The sequence below is a fragment of the Oncorhynchus mykiss genome, chromosome 20, assembly GCF_013265735.2.
Source record: "Oncorhynchus mykiss isolate Arlee chromosome 20, USDA_OmykA_1.1, whole genome shotgun sequence".
In the NCBI taxonomy this organism is placed as follows: domain Eukaryota; kingdom Metazoa; phylum Chordata; class Actinopteri; order Salmoniformes; family Salmonidae; genus Oncorhynchus; species Oncorhynchus mykiss.
Window position 1 is genome coordinate 46,460,128 of NC_048584.1, and position 21,234 is coordinate 46,481,361.

The following is a 21,234-nucleotide window of genomic DNA, read 5'->3' on the forward strand; positions in this document are numbered from 1 at the left end:
TTAGCCAAGAGGCTCATATTGCAATTTTGGAAACTGGAGACTGTACCTACCTTTGAAATGTGGTTATGGGATTTAGGGAATGTAATACATATGGAAAAGATTCGATACAATACCTCCAATAGAAGTCCAATGTTTTACAAAATATGTCAGCCGATACTGGATAAATGGCCTAGTCCCGCTTCATAACTGGGTTGACGATCTGCTGCTACTCTGTGCTGTACTCCACTCAACATTTATTTTGGGTTTAACTACACTGCTTGTAATGACTATATGCTGTCTTCTTATACATGTACCACCTAATAGGATTTAGTTTTATTTTGTGTATGTGTGAGTTAAGTTTTGTTTTGTCCTCTAAATTGGCCATCCCATTCAACAGTACAATGAATGTCAATGTTAGTATTGCTGTCTTTTTTATTAGATTTTTTATTGTAAAATAATAAACATATTTTTTTTTAAAAGAGTACTAACTGAACCATAGATGCATATCTATATTCTCTCTGCATAACATGGCAGTGAATGAGTTACCAACAGAAGCTCTCTCACTTCTGTTTCCTCTGTATAATGTTGCCATGACATTCTCCTGTCCTCTCGTCTCCTTTTCTCTCTTCTGTTCCAGGCTGACTGCTTCTCCAATGACATCCACAAGCTGGACACCACAACCATGGCTTGGTCACTAATCAATGCAAGGGTGAGTTACCTTACATTTGAGTCTTTTAGTAGTAGACGCTCTTATCCAGAACGACTTACAGTGGGGACTGCATACATTAATGTACTTCTTCGTACTCGTCCCCCGTGGGAATTGAACCCACAACCTTGGCGTTTCAAGCGCCATGCTCTACCAACAGATTTCAATTTTTGGGCATTTCTAGTCCAGTGCAGTGGTCTTATTGAGCAAATATAACAGCGGCCTTTCACCATCCGTTGGGAGACTAGAAGCACTAAAAGTCTGGGAGAGAAGATTATACACAGCACAAAACTTTAGGAACACCTTTAGCCAATAGAACAGCCTCAATTTGTCGGGGCATGGACTCAAGATGTCGAAAGCATTCCACAGGGATGCTTCGTTTTTTACCCTGACCCTACCCTGTCGTGTTTTAGTTTTCACCCTGACCCTACCGTGTTTTAGTTTTCACCCTGACCCTACCCTGTCGTGTTTTAGTTTTCACCCTGACCCTACCCTATAGTATTTTAGTTTTCACCCTGACCCTACCGTGTTTTAGTTTTCACCCTGACCCTACCCTGTAGTGTTTTAGTTTTCACCCTGACCCTGACCCTACCGTGTTTTAGTTTTCACCCTGACCCTACCCTGTAGTGTTTTAGTTTTCACCCTGACCCTACCCTGTAGTGTTTTAGTTTTCACCCTGACCCTACCCTGTAGTGTTTTAGTTTTCACCCTGACCCTACCCTGTAGTGTTTTAGTTTTCACCCTGACCCTGACCCTACCGTGTTTTAGTTTTCACCCTGACCCTACCCTGTAGTGTTTTAGTTTTCACCCTGACCCTACCCTATAGTGTTTTAGTTTTCACCCTGACCCTACCGTGTTTAGTTTTCACCCTGACCCTACCCTGTAGTGTTTTAGTTTTCACCCTGACCCTACCGTGTTTTAGTTTTCACCCTGACCCTACCCTGTAGTGTTTTAGTTTTCACCCTGACCCTACCCTGTAGTGTTTTAGTTTTCACCCTGACCCTACCCTGTAGTGTTTTAGTTTTCACCCTGACCCTACCCTATAGTGTTTTAGTTTTCACCCTGACCCTACCCTACCCCATCTCTCTACCTGGGCAGAGCCCTCCATCTCTCTGCCTGTTCAGAGCCCTCAATCTCTCTACCTGGGCAGAGCCCTCCATCTCTCTACCTGGGCAGAGCCCTCCATCTCTCTGCCTGGTCAGAGCCCTCCATCTCTCTGCCTGGTCAGAGCCCTCCATCTCTCTACCTGGGCAGAGCCCTCCATCTCTCTACCTGGGCAGAGCCCTCCATCTCTCTACCTGGTCAGAGCCCTCCATCTCTCTACCTGGGCAGAGCCCTCCATCTCTCTGCCTGGGCAGAGCCCTCCATCTCTCTATCTGGTAAGAGCCCTCCATCTCTCTGCCTAGGTAGAGTCCTCCATCTCTCTACCTGGGCAGAGTCCTCCATCTCTCTACCTGGGCAGAGTCCTCCATCTCTCTACCTGGGCAGAGTCCTCCATCTCTCTACCTGGGCAGAGCCCTCCATCTCTCTACCTGGTCAGAGCCCTCCATCTCTCTACCTGGTCAGAGCCCTCCATCTCTCTACCTGGGCAGAACCCTCCATCTCTCTATCTGGTAAGAGCCCTCCATCTCTCTGCCTAGGTAGAGTCCTCCATCTCTCTACCTGGGCAGAGTCCTCCATCTCTCTACCTGGGCAGAGTCCTCCATCTCTCTACCTGGGCAGAGTCCTCCATCTCTCTACCTGGGCAGAGCCCTCCATCTCTCTGCCTGGGCAGAGCCCTCCATCTCTCTACCTGGTCAGAACCCTCCATCTCTCTACCTGGGCAGAGCCCTCAATCTCTCTACCTGGGCAGAGCCCTCCATCTCTCTACCTGGTCAGAGCCCTCCATCTCTCTACCTGGTCAGAGCCCTCCATCTCTCTACCTGGTCAGAGCCCTCCATCTCTCTACCTGGTCAGAGCCCTCCATCTCTCTACCTGGGCAGAGCCCTCCAGAAGGCCAAAACATAGTGTTTGACTCTTCCCATCCACTCCACCCTGAATTCCAGCTCCTTCCCTCTGGACACAGACTACCTAGGTAAAAAAAATAGGGCCAAGTTCTCTTTTCTTCCGAATGCTATTCTGCAACTTAACAAATGTTGGACTAATTGCACTTAGCACTTGCACTATGAATTTGCAGTTATCCTGCCTATTGCCTTGTAAATGTCCTTTGCTATTTATTGTACATGTTTAGATGTTGAGAGATGAATTGCCTCTTTGAGGACATTAAAGTTTTCTGAATCTGAAATCGTGCCACTATGATCACCAACCCTCTCCACCTCTCCCAACTCCTCTCCCCAGGGTTCTCATGCCACCATCATCACCAACCTTCTCCCAACTCCTCTCCCCAGGGTACTCCTGCAACCATCATCACCAACCCTCTCCAGCTCTCCCAACTCCTCTCCCCAGTGTACTCCTGCCATCATCATCACCAACCCTCTCCCAACTCCTCTCCCCAGGGTACTCCTGCAACCATCATCACCAACCCTCTCCAGCTCTCCCAACTCCTCTCCCCAGGGTACTCCTGCAACCATCATCACCAACCCTCTCCACCTCTCCCAACTCCTCTCCCCAGTGTACTCCTGCCATCATCATCACCAACCCTCTCCCAACACCTCTCCCCAGGGTACTCCTGCCATCATCATCACCAACCCTCTCCCAACTCCTCTCCCCAGGGTACTCCTGCCATCATCATCACCATCCCTCCCCCAACTCCTCTCCCCAGGGTACTCCTGCCATCATCATCACCATCCCTCCCCCAACTCCTCTCCCCAGGGTACTCCTGCAACCATCATCACCAACCCTCTCCCCCTCTCCCAACTCCTCTCCCCAGGGTACTCCTGCCATCATCATCACCAACCCTCTCCCAACTCCTCTCCCCAGGGTACTCCTGCCATCATCATCACCAACCCTCTCCCAACTTCTCTCCCCAGGGTACTCCTGCCATCATCATCACCAACCCTCTCCCAACTTCTCTCCCCAGGGTACTCCTCCCATCATCATCACCAACCCTCTCCCAACTTCTCTCCCCAGGGTACTCCTGCCACTATCATCACCAACCCTCTCCCCCTCTCCCAACTCCTCTCCCCAGTGTACTCCTGCCATCATCATCACCAACCCTCTCCCAACTCCTTCCCAGGGTACTCCTGCCATCATCATCACCAACCCTCTCCCAACTCCTCTCCCCAGTGTACTCCTGCCACTATCATCACCAACCCTCTCCCCCTCTCTCAACTCCTCTCCCCAGTGTACTCCTGCCACTATCATCACCAACCCTCTCCCCCTCTCCCCAGTGTACTCCTGCCACTATCATCACCAACCCTCTCCCCCTCTCCCCAGTGTACTCCTGTCACTATCATCACCAACCCTCTCCCCCTCTCCCAACTCCTCTCCCCAGTGTACTCCTGTCACTATCATCACCAACCCTCTCCCAACTCCTCTCCCCAGTGTACTCCTGTCACTATCATCACCAACCCTCTCCCAACTCCTTCCCAGGGTACTCCTGCCACCATCACCACCACCCCCTCCCCCTCTCCTAACTCCTCTTCCCAGGGTACTCCTGCCACCATCATCACCAACCCTCTCCCCCTCTCTCAACTCCTCTCCCCAGGGTACTCCTGCCATTATCATCACCAACCCTCTCCCAACTCCTCTCCCCAGTGTACTCCTGTCACTATCATCACCAACCCTCTCCCAACTCCTTCCCAGGGTACTCCTGCCACTATCATCACCAACCCTCTCCCCCTCTCCCCAGTGTACTCCTGTCACTATCATCACCAACCCTCTCCCCCTCTCCCAACTCCTCTCCCCAGTGTACTCCTGTCACTATCATCACCAACCCTCTCCCAACTCCTCTCCCCAGTGTACTCCTGTCACTATCATCACCAACCCTCTCCCAACTCCTTCCCAGGGTACTCCTGCCACCATCACCACCACCCCCTCCCCCTCTCCTAACTCCTCTTCCCAGGGTACTCCTGCCACCATCATCACCAACCCTCTCCCCCTCTCTCAACTCCTCTCCCAAGGGTACTCCTGCCATCATCACCAACCCTCTCCCCCTCTCTCAACTCCTCTCCCCAGGGTACTCCTGTCACCATCATCACCAACCCTCTCCCCCTCTCTCAACTCCTCTCCCCAGGGTACTCCTGCCACCATCATCACCACCCCCTTCCCCTCTCCTAACTCCTCTCCCCAGGGTACTCCTGCCACCATCATCACCAACCCTCTCCCCCTCTCTCAACTCCTCTCCCAAGGGTACTCCTGCCATCATCATCACCAACCCTCTCTCAACTCCTCTCCCCAGGGTTCTCCTGTCACCATCATCACCAACCCTCTCCCCCTCTCTCAACTCCTCTCCCCAGGGTACTCCTGTCACCATCATCACCAACCCTCTCCCCCTCTCTCAACTCCTCTCCCCAGGGTACTCCTGCCACCATCATCACCACCCCCTCCCCCTCTCCTAACTCCTCTCCCCAGGGTACTCCTGCCATTATCATCACCATACCTCTCCTAACTCCTCTCCCCAGGGTACTCCTGCCACCATCATCACCAACCCTCTCCCCCTCTCCCAACTCCTCCCCAGGGTACTCCTGCCACTATCATCACCAACCCTCTCCCAACTCCTCTCCCCAGTGTACTCCTGTCACTATCATCACCAACCCTCTCCCAACTCCTTCCCAGGGTACTCCTGCCACTATCATCACCAACCCTCTCCCAACTCCTTCCCAGGGTACTCCTGCCACTATCATCACCAACCCTCTCCCATCCCCCCCCCCCCCCCCCAGGGTACTCCTGCCACCATCATCACCACCCCCTCCCCCTCTCCTAATTCCTCTTCCCAGGGTACTCCTGCCACCATCATCACCAACCCTCTCCCCCTCTCTCAACTCTTCTCCCCAGGGTACTCCTGTCACTATCATCACCAACCCTCTCCCAACTCCTTCCCAGGGTACTCCTGCCACTATCATCACCAACCCTCTCCCCCTCTCCAAATCCCCCCCCCCCAGGGTACTCCTGCCACCATCATCACCACCCCCTCCCCCTCTCCTAACTCCTCTCCCCAGGGTACTCCTGCCACCATCATCACCAACCCTCTCCCCCTCTCTCAACTCCTCTCCCCAGGGTACTCCTGCCATTATCATCACCAACCCTCTCCCAACTCCTTTCCCCAGGGTACTCCTGCCATCATCATCACCAACCCTCTCTCAACTCCTCTCCCCAGGGTTCTCCTGTCACCATCATCACCAACCCTCTCCCCCTCTCTCAACTCCTCTCCCCAGGGTACTCCTGTCACCATCATCACCAACCCTCTCCCCCTCTCTCAACTCCTCTCCCCAGGGTACTCCTGCCACCATCATCACCAACCCTCTCCCCCTCTCTCAACTCCTCTCCCCAGGGTACTCCTGCCACCATCATCACCACCCCCTCCCCCTCTCCTAAATCCTCTCCCCAGGGTACTCCTGCCATTATCATCACCATACCTCTCCTAACTCCTCTCCCCAGGGTACTCCTGCCACCATCATCACCAACCCTCTCCCCCTCTCTCAACTCCTCTCCCCGGGGTACTCCTGCCACCATCATCACCAACCCTCTCCCCCTCTCCCAACTCCTCCCCAGGGTACTCCTGCCATCATCATCACCAACCCTATCCCAACTCCTCCCCAGGGTACTCCTGCCATCATCATCACCAACCCTCTCCCAACTCCTCTCCCCAGGGTACTCCTGCCACTCTGCTACCTTCTCCTCTCTGCTCTCCTCTCTGTTTCCGCTCCCCTCTTTATCTCTCCTCTCCCCTTTTCTTTCTCTCTCTCTCCTCTTTAGGCTCATTAGAGAGACTTCCACTCTGCCACCATTGTTACCACTAAGTCTCTCCTCCCCTCTCTCCTCTTCTCTCTGTTCTCTCTAGGGTACTCCATCACCACTAAGTCTCTCCTCCCCTCTCTTCTCTTCTCTCTGTTCTCTCTAGGGTACTCCATCACCACTAAGTCTCTCCTCCCCTCTCTCCTCTTCTCTCTGTTCTTTCTAGGGTACTCCATCACCACTAAGTCTCTCCTCTCTCTCCTTTCCTGTCTTCTCTCTGTACTCTCAGGGTACTCCATCACCACTAAGTCTCTCCTCCCCTCTCTCCTCTTCTCTCTGTTCTCTCTAGGGAACTCCATCACCACTAAGTCTCTCCTCCCCTCTCTCCTCTTCTCTCTGTACTCTCAGGGAACTCCATCACCACTGAGTCTCTCCTCCACTCTCTCCTCTTCTCTCTGTACTCTCAGGGAACTCCATCACCACTAAGTCTCTCCTCCCCTCTCTCCTCTTCTCTCTGTTCTCTATAGGGAACTCCATCACCACTAAGTCTCTCCTCCACTCTCTCCTCTTCTCTCTGTTCTCTCTAGGGAACTCCATCACCACTAAGTCTCTCCTCCCCTCTCTCTTCTCTCAGGGTACTCCATCACCACTAAGTCTCTCCTCCCCTTTCTCCTCTTCTCTCTGTTCTTTCTAGGGTACTCCATCACCACTAAGTCTCTCCTCTCTCTCCTTTCCTGTCTTCTCTCTGTACTCTCAGGGAACTCCATCACCACTAAGTCTCTCCTCCCCTCTCTACTCTTCTCTCTCTTCTCTCAGGGTACTCCATCACCACTAAGTCTCTCCTCCCCTCTCTACTCTTCTCTCTCTTCTCTCAGGGTACTCCATCACCACTAAGTCTCTCCTCCCCTCTCTCCTCTTCTCTCTCTTCTCTTCTCTCTCTTCTCTCAGGGTACTCCAGCTCGTTGGAGGGACTTCCACTCTGCCACCATCGTTGGCACTAAGATGTTTGTGTTTGGAGGCAGAGCAGATCGCTTCGGTCCGTTCCACTCTAATAATGAGATCTACTGCAACAAGATAAAGGTGTTTGATACAGAGACCAACAGCTGGCTGAACACTGCTACTGCTCAGCTCCCACCAGAGGGACGACGTAGCCACTCAGCCTGTAAGAGACAGACAGACACAGCGTAATGGCACACACAAACACCCGTTGCATTTTTCAACCCTTTACCTTGTATTGTAGTTTAATGGCAGTGTTGAATAAAAGGCTCACGTCAATGCATTCATTATAGGAAAACTGTCTGAATTCAAATGTTCCATCTTTCTTTTCTGTAATTATGTTCTGTTGACTGCGGTTCTCTTCTCTGTGACCTTTCAGTCTCCCTGTCACATGGGGGGTGTCTTTAGGACCCCACTGTTCCTGTCGGGGTGTCTTTAGGACCCCACTGTTCCTGTTGGGGTGTTTTTAGGACCCCACTGTTCCTGTTGGTGTGTCTTCAGGACCCCACTGTTCCTGTCGGGGTGTCTTGAGGACCCCACTGTTCCTGTTGGGGTGTTTTTAGGACCCCACTGTTCCTGTCGGGGTGTCTTTAGGACCCCACTGTTCCTGTTGATGTGTCTTCAGGACCCCACTGTTCATGTTGGGGTGTCTTTAGGACCCCACTGTTCCTGTCGGGGTGTCTTTAGGACCCCACTGTTCCTGTCGGGGTGTCTTTAGGACCCCACTGTTCCTGTCGGGGTGTCTTTAGGACCCCACTGTTCCTGTCGGGGTGTCTTTAGGACCCCACTGTTCCTGTCGGTGTGTCTTTAGGGCTCTTCCTTTGTTACTCACCATATGATTTATTATTTTTCTAAAACAAAAAGACAGATCTCCTAAATGGTCATGTTCTATTCATTTTCCTTTCTCTCCTCCAGTTTCCTGTAACGGGGAGCTGTATATATTCGGGGGCTACAACGCTCGTCTGGACCGACACTTCAACGACCTTTGGAAGTTCAACCCAGGTGATAAACCGTAAAAAAAAAAAATGGTGAGGTTTGGTAGGACAGACAGGGGGCTAGTGTTGGGTTGGTAGGACAGGCAGGGAGTTAGTGTTGGGTTGGTAGGACAGACAGGGGGCTAGTGTTGGGTTGGTAGGACAGACAGGGGGCTAGTGTTGGGTTGGTAGGACAGACAGGGAGCTAGTGTTGGGTTGGTAGGACAGGCAGGGAGTTAGTGTTGGGTTGGTAGGACAGACAGGGAGCTAGTGTTGGGTTGGGTTGGTAGGACAGGCAGGGAGCTAGTGTTGGGTTGGGTTGGTAGGACAGACAGGGAGCTAGTGTTGGGTTGGTAGGACAGACAGGGAGCTAGTGCTGGTTTGACAGGGCAGGGATGGAGCTGGTGTTGGTTTCACAGAACAGGGCAGGGATGGAGCTGGTGTTGGTTTGACAGGACAGGGATGGAGCTGGTGTTAGTTTGACAGGACAGGGATGGAGCTGGTGTTGGTTTGACTGGACAGGGATGGAGCTGGTGTTGGTTTGACAGGACAGGGATGGAGCTGGTGTTGGTTTGACAGGACAGGGATGGAGCTGGTGTTGGTTTGACAGGACAGGGATGGAGCTGGTGTTGGTTTGACAGGACAGGGATGGAGCTGGTGTTGGTTTGACAGGACAGGCCCCAGTATTTTGGCCCATTCCTCCATGCAGATCTCCTCTAGAGCAGTGATGTTTTGGGGCTGTTGCTGGGCAACACAGACTTTCAACTCCCTCCAAAGATTTTCTATGGGGTTGAGATCTAGAGACTGGCTAGGCAACTCCAGGACCTTGAAATGCTTCTTACGAAGCCACTCCTTCGTTGCCCGGGCGGTGTGTTTGGGATCATTGTCATGCTGAAAGACCCAGTCACGTTTCATCTTCAATGCCCTTGCTGATGGAAGGAGGTTTTCACTCAAAATCTCACGATACATGGCCCCATTCATTCTTTCCTTTACACGGATCAGTCGTCCTGGTCCCTTTGCAGAAAAACAGCCCCAAAGCATGATGTTTCCACCCCCATGCTTCACAGTAGGTATGGTGTTCTTTGGATGCAACTCAGCATTCTTTGTCCTCCAAACACTACGAGTTGAGTTTTTACCAAAAATTCTATTTTGGTTTCATCTGACCATATGACATTCTCCCAATCTTCTTCTGGATCATCCAAATGCTCTCTAGCAAACTTCAGACGGGCCTGGACATGTACTGGCTTAAGCAGGGGGACACGTCTGGCACTGCAGGATTTGAGTCCCTGGCGGCATAGTGTGTTACTGATGGTAGGCTTTGTTACTTTGGTCCCAGCTCTCTGCAGGTCATTCACTAGGCCTCCCCTTGTGGTTCTGGGGTTTTTGCTCACCGTTCTTGTGATCATTTTGACCCCACGGGGTGAGATCTTGCGTGGAGCCCCAGATCGAGGGAGATGATCAGTGGTCTTGTATGTCTTCCATTTCCTAATAATTGCTCCCACATTTGATTTCTTCAAACCAAGCTGCTTACCTATTGCAGATTCAGTCTTCCCAGCCTGGTGCAGGTCTACAATGTTGTTTCTGGTGTCCTTTGACAGCTCTTTGGTCTTGGCCATAGTGGAGTTTGGAGTGTGACTGTTTGAGGTTGTGGACAGGTGTCTTTTATACTGATAACAAGTTCAAACAGGTGCCATTAATACAGGTAACGAGGTGAGGACAGAGGAGCCTATTAAAGAAGAAGTTACAGGTCTGTGAGAGCCAGCAATCTTGCTTGTTTGTAGGTGACCAAATACTTATTTTCCATCATAATTTGCAAATAAATAAATAAAAAATAAATTCATTTTCTGGATTTTTTTTCTCATTTTGTCTGTCATAGTTGAAATGTACCTATGATGAAAATTACAGGCCTCTCATCTTTTTAAGTGGGAGAACTTGCACAATTGGTGGCTGACTAAATACTTTTTTGCCCCATTGTATTTTTACATTTACATAGAATATAGCTGTAGATGTTTCATTCAGACCCACCTCCCACTGAAATGGCATGGTGTAGTGGATATACAAGGTTTTACTATACATGCCTACACGTGATTGTGTATGTTTGTCTGAGTGTTTAAATGTATTTGTTTGTGTGCGTGTGTTTTGTGTGTGCTTGTGCGTGAACACATGTCCTCCAGAGACGTTTTCGTGGAAGAAGGTAGAGCCGCAGGGTAAAGGTCCGTGCCCCAGGAGGAGACAGTGCTGTTGCATGGTGGGAGATCGGATCATCCTGTTTGGAGGAACCAGGTAAGAGGGTGTAGTGTTGAGTACACATTGTAGTAGTAGTTAGCAGTAGTAGTTGGTGGTAGTAGTAGTTAGCAGTAGTTAGTAGGACACGTAGTAGTAGTGTTTAGGACATGTAGTAGTAGTGTTTAGGACACGTAGTGGTAGTGTTTAGGACACGTAGTGGTAGTGTTTAGGACACGTAGTAGTAGTGTTTAGGACATGTGGTGTTTAGGACACGTAGTAGTAGTGTTTAGGACATGTAGTAGTAGTGTTTAGGACACGTAGTATTAGTGTTTAGGACTTGTAGTGTTTAGTGCACTTCGTACTAGAAATAGTAGTGTTTAGGACAGGTAGTAGTGTTTAGTACATGTAGTGTTTAGTACACTTAGTAGTAGAAGTAGTATTAGTGTTTAGGACACGTAGTATTAGTGTTTAAGACACGTAGTATTAGTGTTTAGTACACTTAGTAGTAGTAGTAGTGTTTAGTACACTTAGTAGTAGAAGTAGTAGTAGTGTTTAGTACACGTAGTATTAGTGTTTAGTACATGTAGTGTTTAGTACACATAGTAGTGTTTATTACACATAGGAGTAGTGTGTAGTAGTAGTGTTTAGTACACTTAGTAGTAGTAGTAGTAGTAGTAGTGTTTAGTACACATAGTAGTGTTTATTACATGTAGGGGTAGTGTGTAGTAGTAGTGTTTAGTACACTTAGTAGTAGTAGTGTTTAGTACACTTAGTAGTAGAAGTAGTAGTAGTGTTTAGTACATGTAGTGTTTAGTACACATAGTAGTGTTTATTACACGTAGGAGTAGTGTGCAGTAGTAGTGTTTAGTACACTTAGTAGTAGTAGTAGTGTTTAGTACACATAGTAGTGTTTATTACATGTAGGAGTAGTGTGTAGTAGTAGTGGTTAGTCCACTTAGTAGTAGTAGTAGTGTTTAGTACACTTGGTAGTAGTAGTGTTTAGTACACTTAGTAGTAGAAGTAGTAGTAGTGTTTAGTACACTTAGTAGTAGTAGTGTTTAGTACACTTAGTAGTAGTAGTAGTAGTAGTAGTGTTTAGTACACTTAGTAGTAGAAGTAGTAGTATTGTTTTGTACGCTTAGTAGTAGTAGTAGTAGTAGTGTTTAGTACACTTACTAGTAGCAGTGTTTAGTACACTTAGTAGTAGTAGTAGTGTTTATTACACTTAGTAGTAGTAGTAGTAGTAGTGTTTAGTACACATAGTATTAGTAGTAGTGTTTAGTACACATAGTATTGGTAGTAGTGTTTAGTACACTTAGTAGTAGTAGTTGTAGTGTTTTAGTAAACTTGGTAGTAGTAGTAGTTGTAGTGTTTAGTACACTTAGTAGTAGTAGTAGTAGTGTTTAGTATGATAGTAATTTAGTTCAGTTATCTTTGTTGGCCATCTTGAAGCATATGGGGACAGCAGACTGTAATAGGGAGAGATTGAATATGTCCGTAAACACATCAGACAGCTGGTCTGAGCATACTCTGATGGCGCGGCTAGAGATGCCATCTGGGCCAGCAACCTCGCGATGTACCCGTTTAAATGTCTTACTCACGTCGGCCACCGACGCGGTAGTGGGCCGCGTCGGTGGCACTGCCTTAAAGCGGGCAACGAAGGTGTTTAGTTTGTCTGGACGTCGGCTGATTTTCTTTTTGTAGTCTTTGATTGTCTGTAGACTCCGCCACATCTCGTGTCTGAGCCGTTGAATTGTGATTCCACTTTGTCCCTATACTGACATGTCGCTTGTTTGATTGCCTTGCGGAGGGAATAACTACACTGTTTGTATTCGCCCATATTCTCCGTCATCTATCCATGGTTAAATGAGGTGGTTCGCGCTTTCAGCTTTGCATGAATGCCGCCATCTATCCACAGTTTTTGGTTAGGATAGGTTTAATAGTAAAACTAGGTACAGAATCTCCTATGCACTTTCTTATAAACTCACTCACCGAATCAGCGTATAAATCTATATTATTCTCTGAGGCTGCCCGGAACATGTCCCAGTCCGCGTGATCAAAACAATCTTGAAGTGTGGATTCCAATTGGTCTGACCAGCGTTGAGTGGTCCTTGTCACGGGTACATCCTGTTTGAGTTTCTGCCTATAGGAGGGGAGAAGCAAAATGGAGTTGTGGTCAGATTTGCCGAACAGAGGGCGGGGTAGGGCCTTGTATGCATCAAGGAAGTTAGAGTAAATGTCCTTAAGGCCCCAGCCTCAAGGGCTCCATGTCTGGGGCAGCAGTGTGAGAGCCAGCCCATGTCCAGAACAGCAGTGTAACTAACATGTTGTCTCCTTTCCACAGCCCATGTCCAAAACAGCAGTGTAACTAACATGTTGTCTCCTTTCCACAGCCCATGTCCAGAACAGCAGTGTAACTAACATGTTGTCTCCTTTCCACAGCCCATGTCCAGAACAGCAGTGTAACTAACATGTTGTCTCCTTTCCACAGCCCATGTCCAGAACAGGGGATGGGAGATGAGTTTAACCTCATGGATCATTCTGACCTCTACATACTAGACTTCAGTAAGTATCCCCTCTCTCGTTCTCACGCTCACTCTCTCTCACTCTCTCTTTCAATTCAAAGGTCTTTATTATTTATTTATTTTTAACTTAACCTTTATTTAACTAGGCAAGTCAGTTAAGAACAATGATGGCCTACCAAAAGGCCTCCTGTGGGGTTGGGGGCTGGGATAAAAATATAGGACAAAACACATCACGACAAGAAAATGAATGAAAAGCATACCCATAACATGATTCAGCCATGCTTGAAAATATGAAGTGGTACTCAGTGGTGCCTTTCAAATCAAATTGTATTTGTTACATGCGCAGAATACAGTGAAATGTTTACTTCAAAGCCCTTAACCAACAATGCAGTTTTAAGAAAATAAGAATAACAAATAATTAAATAGCAGCCGTAAATAACAATAGCTGGGCTATATACAGGGGTACCAGTACAGAGTCAATGTGCGGGGGCACCATTGTTGAGATAATTGAGGTAATATCTACATGTAGGTAGAGTTATTAAGGTGACAATGCATTGATAATAACAGAGAGTAGCAGCAGCGTGGGGGGGGGGGTAATGCAAATAGTCTGGGAAGCCATTTGATTAGTTGTTCAGGAGTCTTATACAGTGGGGCAAAAAAGTATTTAGTCAGCCACCAATTGTGCATGTTCTCCCACTTAAAAATATGAGAGGCCTGTAATTTTCATCTAGGTACACTTCCACTATGACAGACAAAATGAGAAGAAAAAAAATCCAGAAAATCACATTGTAGGATTTTTAATTATTTTATTTGCAAATTATGGTGGAAAATAAGTATTTGGTCAATAACAAAAGTTTATCTAAAAAATACACCTGTATTTTTGTAGTGACTGGGTATTTTTTTTTGTAGTGACTGGGTATATTGATATACCATCCAAAGTGTAATTAATACAGGTGAAGTCTTAGCCAAATAAATTTCAACTCAGTTTTTTACAATTCCTGACATTTAATCCTAGTAAAAATTCCCTGTCTTAGGTCAGGTAGGATCACCACTTTATTTTAAGAATGTGTAATGTCAGAATAATAGTGGAGAGAATGATTTATTTCAGCTTTTATTTCTTTCATCACATTCCCAGTGGGTCAGACGTTTACATACACTCAATTAGTATTTGGTAGCATTGCCTTTAAATGGTTTAACTTGGGTCAAACGTTTCGGGTAGCCTTCCACAAGCTTCCCACAATAAGTTGGGTGAATTTTTTTCCCATTCCTCCTGACAGAGCTGGTGTAACTGAGTCAGGTTTGTAGGCCTCCTTGCTCGCACACGCTTTTTCAGTTCTGCCCACAAATTTTCTATGGGATTGAGGTTTGTGATGGCCACTCCAATACCTTGACTTTGTTGTCCTTAAGCCATTTTGCCACAACTTTGGAAGTATGCTTGAGGTCATTGTCCATTTAGAAGACCTAAGCTTTAACTTCCTGACTGATGTTGCTTCAATATATCAGAGCAGCTCACAGATTACTGCACCTGTACACCATCCATAATTTAGCCCAAACAACTAACTGTATTTTATTTATTTATTTTGCTCCTTTGCACCCTATTATTTTTATTTCTACTTTGCACATTCTTCCACTGCAAATCTACCATTCCAGTGTTTTACTTGCTATATTGTATTTACTTTGCCACCATGGCCTTTTTTTTGCCTTTACCTCCCTTATCTCACCTCATTTGCTCACATCGTATATAGACTTGTTTCTACTGTATTATTGACTGTATGTTTGTTTTACTCCATGTGTAACTCTGTGTTGTTGTATGTGTCGAACTGCTATGCTTTATCTTGGCCAGGTCGCAATTGTAAATGAGAACTTGTTCTCAACTTGCCTACCTGGTTAAATAAAGGTGAAATAAAAAATAAATAAATATCCACATAATTTTCCCTCCTCATGATGCCATTTCTTTTGTGAAGTGCACCAGTCCCTCCTGCAGCAAAGCACCCCTCATAACATGATGCTGCCACCCCTGTGCTTCACAGTTGGGATGGTGTTCTTCGGTGTGGAAGCCTCCCCCTTTTTCTTCCAAACATAACTTTGGTCATTATGGCCAAACAGTTCTATTTTTGTTGTAATTTCAGAAAATGTCCATAATACACTCTTTACAAAACATTAATTACTCCTGCTCTTTGCATGACAGACTGGCCAGGTGAATCCAGGTGAAAGCTATGATCCCTTATTGATGTCACTTGCTAAATCCACTTCAATCGGTGAAGATGGAGGTGGAGGAGACAGGTTAAATAAGGATTTATTAGCCTTGAGACAAGTGAGACATGGATTGTGTATGTGTGTCATTCAGAGGGTGAATGGGCAAGACAAAATATTTAAGTGCTTTTGAACAGGGTATGGTAGTAGTTGCCAGCTGCACCGGTTTGAGTCAAGAACTGCAACCCTGCTCGGTTTTTCACGCTCAACAGTTCCCCGGGTGTATCAAGAATAGTCCACCACCCAAAGGACATCTAGCCACCTTGACACAACTGTGGGAAGCATTGGAGTCAACATGGGCCAGAATCCCCGTGTGAACTCTTTCGACAACTTTTGGAGTCCATGTCCCAACGAATTAAGGCTGTTCTTATGGCAACTCAATATTTGTGTTAATGTTTGGAACACTCAGTTTATATCTGCAGTTATAGTGGAAGGATAGTGTTTCACAGTATTACTTACCTGCCCGTGTTGTAATTGGCTGTGATATTGGCCTGTTGATTTCTCCCACCGGAGCGAGAGAACAGTTCTTGACTGTTTGTTGTTGTCCAGTGTAAATCTATTGTTTTTTTTCTTATTTTTTGTATATATTTCAATCTCTTTTTCCATTTATTAATTAAATTAACCTTCCGTCAACCCGCCTCACCCTATGTGATACGGATCTGCTATTTTTAGACCTTATAGAACCTACATCAGAAGCTAACCAGCTAATTAGCTATTGAGTCATTGTTAGCCACTGCTAGGGGCCTTTACCTTTAGCTCAGTCTGCACAGCGCGATATCAACCCTGAGCATATCGGACTGCTTTTCTCCACTCGGCTACACAGCTGATGCCTCCCGGACTCTTCACTAACACGACTAGAAGCCACTACATCACCGGATTCCTGCCGTAAGCTCTGGACCTTTGCATCGGCTCATCGCAGCTAGCTGCTACCGATTTGCTATAGTGGCTAACTCCCTTGTCTCGAAGCTAGCATCAGTTAGCCGCGAGCCAGGCGCATCTCCTGACTAGCAAACAAAATGACTCCAGCTACAACACCTATTTTGCCAATTGGCTTGGACCCTTTGTCGACACGGATCCATCACGGCTGGTCTATCGGCGTAATTCCATCCGATGTGCCCTCAACCGGCACTTGCCGGACGTCGGTGAAGACGCTTCTGCTATGCCCGGCCTGCTAACTTTACGGACACCCTGTTTCCCGCTTGCTAGCGTAGTAATAAGTACCTAACGGCTTCCCTGTTTCATCTAATGCTGTTCACTGGACCCTATGATCACTCGGCTACATAGTTGATGCCTGCTGGACTGTTCATTAATCACGGTACTCCATTTTGTTTTATTTTGTTTATCTGTCAGCCCCAGCCTCAAACTGAGGCCCTGTGTGTAGTTCACTAACCCTCTCTGCCCATTGATCACCATTTTACCTGTTGTTGTTGTCTTAAGCTGATTAGCTGTTGTTGTCTTAGCTAGCTCTCCCACTCAACACCTGTGATTGCTTTATGCCTTGCTTTATGTCTCTCTCTAATGTCAATATGCCGCCAACTTTATGGTTTTTACTTTCTAATTCCGTTTATATTTTTAGTTTTCCCTCGCTCAACTTTTTTCATTCAACTTTTTCAATAGCAGAATATTACAGCCAATCACAACACTGGCGGTTAAGTAATACTGTCAAACACCATCATTCCATTATTACTGAAGATATATTATGGACATTTTCAGGAAATACAATGCAAAAATACGACAAAATTCCTACTGGTTCCACCTTTAACAAGCTAACTTTCTACTGAATCAGTCTTTACCCCCCTCTGACTTTCTACTGAATCTGTCTGAACTCTACCCCCCCGACCTTCTACTGAATCAGTCTGAACTCTACCCCCCCCCGACCTTCTACTGAATCAGTCTGAACTCTACCCCCCCCCGACCTTCTACTGAATCAGTCTGAACTCTACCCCCCCGACCTTCTACTGAATCAGTCTGTACTCTACCCCCCCTCTGACTTTCTACTGAATCTGTTTGAAATGTACCCCCCTCTAACCTTCTACTGAATCAGTCTGAACTGTACCCCCCTCTGACCTACTGAATCAGTCTGAACTGTACCCCCCTCTGACCTTCTACTGAATCTGTCTGAACTGTACCCCCCCCTCTGACCTTCTACTGAATCTGTCTGAACTGTACCCCCCTCTGACCTTCTACTGAATCTGTCTGAACTGTACCCCCCTCTGACCTTCAACTGAATCTGTCTGAACTCTACTCCCCCCGACCTTCTACTGAATCAGTCTGAACTCTACCCCCCCGACCTTCTACTGAATCAGTCTGAACTCTACTCCCCCCGACCTTCTACTGAATCAGTCTGAACTGTACCCCCCTCTGACCTTCTACTGAATCAGTCTGAACTGTACCCCCCCCCCCTGACCTTCTACTGAATCCGTCTGAACTCTACCCCCCCTGATCTTCTACTGAATCCGTCTGAACTCTACCCCCCTCTGACCTTCTACTGAATCTGTCTGAACTGTACCCCCCTCTGACCTTCTACTGAATCAGTCTGAACTCTACCCCCCCTCTCACCTTCTACTGAAGATGTTTAATAGCTCAAATAAATTGACTCTCTTTGTGTGAATGATTATATTAGAGCTATAATACCTCCTGTGACTCATCATGTTAAAGGTGTTTTTGTCTCCTCCTGTACCAGGTCCTAATCTGAAGACATTATGCAAGCTAGCTGTTATTAACTACAGTCTTGACCAGGGTGGTCTACCACACGACATCAGGTAATTCTTCATTTTCTTTCCTACTCGTCCTCCTCTCTTCTCTCTCCTTCCCTTCCTTTTATCCTCCTTTTCACTCTTCCTCTTTTCTCTTCTTCCTCATCTTCCCTCTCGTCCTCTTATCTCCCATTCCTCATGAAACCAGACATATTGTCTATTCTCTTCTTCTCTCCTTCTTCTCCCCATCTCTCCTCTTCTTCTCGCCATCTCTCTTCTTCTTCTCGCCATCTCTCTTCTTCTCTCATCTCTTCTTCTCCTCTTCTCCTCTTCTTCTCCTCTCATATCTCTTCTCTCCTGTTCATCGCTCCATATATCTTCTCCTCTTCATATCTCTTCTTCTCTTTTCTCTTCTCTCTTCCACTTCTTCCCCCAACCAGTACTCATATGGGTTATTTTATCACCCCTTTATATTCTTGTTACTATTGGACAGCCTTGCCAGTGTCTCGTCCGATAATATGGTCATCGTTTTATATTCCACGCTTGACTACTAATTTTCTGATCATGTTCTGCATGTCAGCTGCTACCACTACTACTAATTTTCTGATCATGTTCTGCATGTCAGCTGCTACCACTACTACTAATGTTCTGCGTGTCAGCTGCTACCACTACTACTGTTCTGACAATGTTCTGCATGTCAGCTGCTACCACTACTACTAATGTTCTGCATGTCAGCTGCTACCACTACTACTAATGTTCTGATCATGTTCTGCATGTCAGCTGCTACCACTACTACTAATGTTCTGACAATGTTCTGATAATGTTCTGCATGTCAGTTGCTACCACTACAACTAATGTTCTGATAATGTTCTGCATGTCAGCTGCTACCACTACTACTAATGTTCTGATAATGTTCTGCATGTCAGTTGCTACCACTACAACTAATGTTCTGATAATGTTCTGCATGTCAGCTGCTACCACTACTACTAATGTTCTGATAATGTTCTGATAATGTTCTGCATGTCAGCTGCTACCACTAATACTAATGTTCTGACAATGTTCTGATAATGTTCTGCATGTCAGCTGCTACCACTACAACTAATGTTCTGATAATGTTCTGCATGTCAGCTGCTACCACTACTACTAATGTTCTGATAATGTTCTGCATGTCAGTTGCTACCACTACAACTAATGTTCTGATAATGTTCTGCATGTCAGCTGCTACCACTACTACTAATGTTCTGATAATGTTCTGCTTGTCATTTGCTACCACCACTACTAATGTTCTGCACGTCAGCTGCTACCACTACTACCAATGTTCTGATAATGTTCTGATAATGTTCTGCATGTCAGCTGCTACCACTACTACTAATGTTTTGTTAATGTTCTGCATGTCAGCTGCTACCACTACTACTAATGTTCTGATTATGTTCTGCGTGTCAGCTGCTACCACTACTACTAATGTTCTGTTTGTCAGCTGCTACCACTACTACTAATGTTCTGCATGTCAGCTGCTACCACTACTACTAATGTTTTGTTAATGTTCTGCATGTCAGCTGCTACCACTACTACTAATGTTCTAATAATGTTCTGCGTGTCAGCTGCTACCACTACTACTAATGTTCTGTTTGTCAGCTGCTACCACTACTACTAATGTTCTGCATGTCAGCTGCTACCACTACTACTAATGTTTTGTTAATGTTCTGCATGTCAGCTGCTACCACTACTACTAATGTTCTGATAATGTTCTGCGTGTCAGCTGCTACCACTACTACTAATGTTCTGCTTGTCAGCTGCTTCCACTACTACTAATGTTCTGATAGTGTTCTGCATTACAGCTGCTACCACTACTACCAATGTTCTGATAATGTTCTGATAATGTTCTGCATGTCAGCTGCTACCACTACTACTAATGTTCTGCATGTCAGCTGCTACCACTACTACCAATGTTCTGATAATGTTCTGCATGTCAGCTGCTACCACTACTACTAATGTTCTGCATGTCAGCTGCTACCACTACTACTAATGTTCTGATAATGTTCTGCATGTCCGCTGCTACCACTACTAACAATGTTCTGACAATGTTCTGCATTACAGCTGCTACCACTACTACCAATGTTCTGATAATGTTCTGATAATGTTCTGCATGTCAGCTGCTACCACTACTACTAATGTTCTGCATGTCAGCTGCTACCACTACTACCAATGTACTGATAATGTTCTGTATGTCAGCTGCTACTACTACTACTAATGTTCTGATAATGTTCTGCGTGTCAGCTGCTACCACTACTACCAATGTTCTGATAATGTTCTGCATGTCAGCTGCTACCACTACTACTAATGTTCAGATAATGTTCTGCATGTCAGCTGCTACCACTACTAACAATGTTCTTATAATGTTCTGATAATGTTCTGCATGTCAGCTGCTACCACTACTACCAATTTACTGATAATGTTCTGTACAGTGCCTTGCAAAGGTATTTGGCCCCCTTGAACTTTGCGAACTTTTGCCACATTTCAGGCTTCAAACATAAAGAAATAAAACTGTATTTTTTTTTGAAGAATCAACAACAAGTGGGACACAATCATGAAGTGGAACGACATTTATTGGATATTTCAAACTTTTTTAACAAATCAAAAACTGAAAAATTGGGCGTGCAAAATTATTCAGCCCCTTTACTTTCAGTGCAGCAAACTCTCTCCTGGAGTTCAGTGAGGATCTCTGAATGATCCAATGTTGACCTAAATGACTAATGATGATGAATACAATCCACCTGTTTGTAATCAAGTCTCCGTATAAATGCACCTGCACTGTGATAGTCTCAGAGGTCCGTTAAAAGCGCAGAGAGCATCATGAAGAACAAGGAACACACCAGGCAGGTCCGAGATACTGTTGTGAAGAAGTTTAAAGCCGGATTTGGATACAAAAAGATTCCCCAAGCTTTAAACATCCCAAGGAGCACTGTGCAAGCGATAATATTGAAATGGAAGGAGTATCAGACCACTGCAAATCTACCAAGACCTGGTCGTCCCTCTAAACTTTC

At 46.3% G+C, this 21,234-nt stretch overlaps 1 protein-coding gene across 4 annotated transcripts in view; it reads left to right on the top strand.

The window, feature by feature from the left end:
• The window catches only part of LOC110499530 (kelch domain-containing protein 3), an 82,987-nt gene that overhangs the window by 47,616 nt on the left and 14,137 nt on the right, over window positions 1-21,234 (top strand). For 3 of the 4 annotated variants that reach the window (XM_036956450.1, XM_036956452.1, XM_036956451.1), the window contains 6 exons: window positions 617-688; window positions 7,469-7,682; window positions 8,432-8,518; window positions 10,665-10,773; window positions 13,208-13,281; window positions 18,178-18,256. In XM_036956450.1, the coding sequence (XP_036812345.1) occupies window positions 617-688; window positions 7,469-7,682; window positions 8,432-8,518; window positions 10,665-10,773; window positions 13,208-13,281; window positions 18,178-18,256 (635 nt within the window). Of the gene's footprint in view, window positions 1-616; window positions 689-7,468; window positions 7,683-8,431; window positions 8,519-10,664; window positions 10,774-13,011; window positions 13,055-13,207; window positions 13,282-18,177; window positions 18,257-21,234 lie in introns of those variants that run through there. The other variant, XM_036956453.1, reaches the window with a different exon arrangement.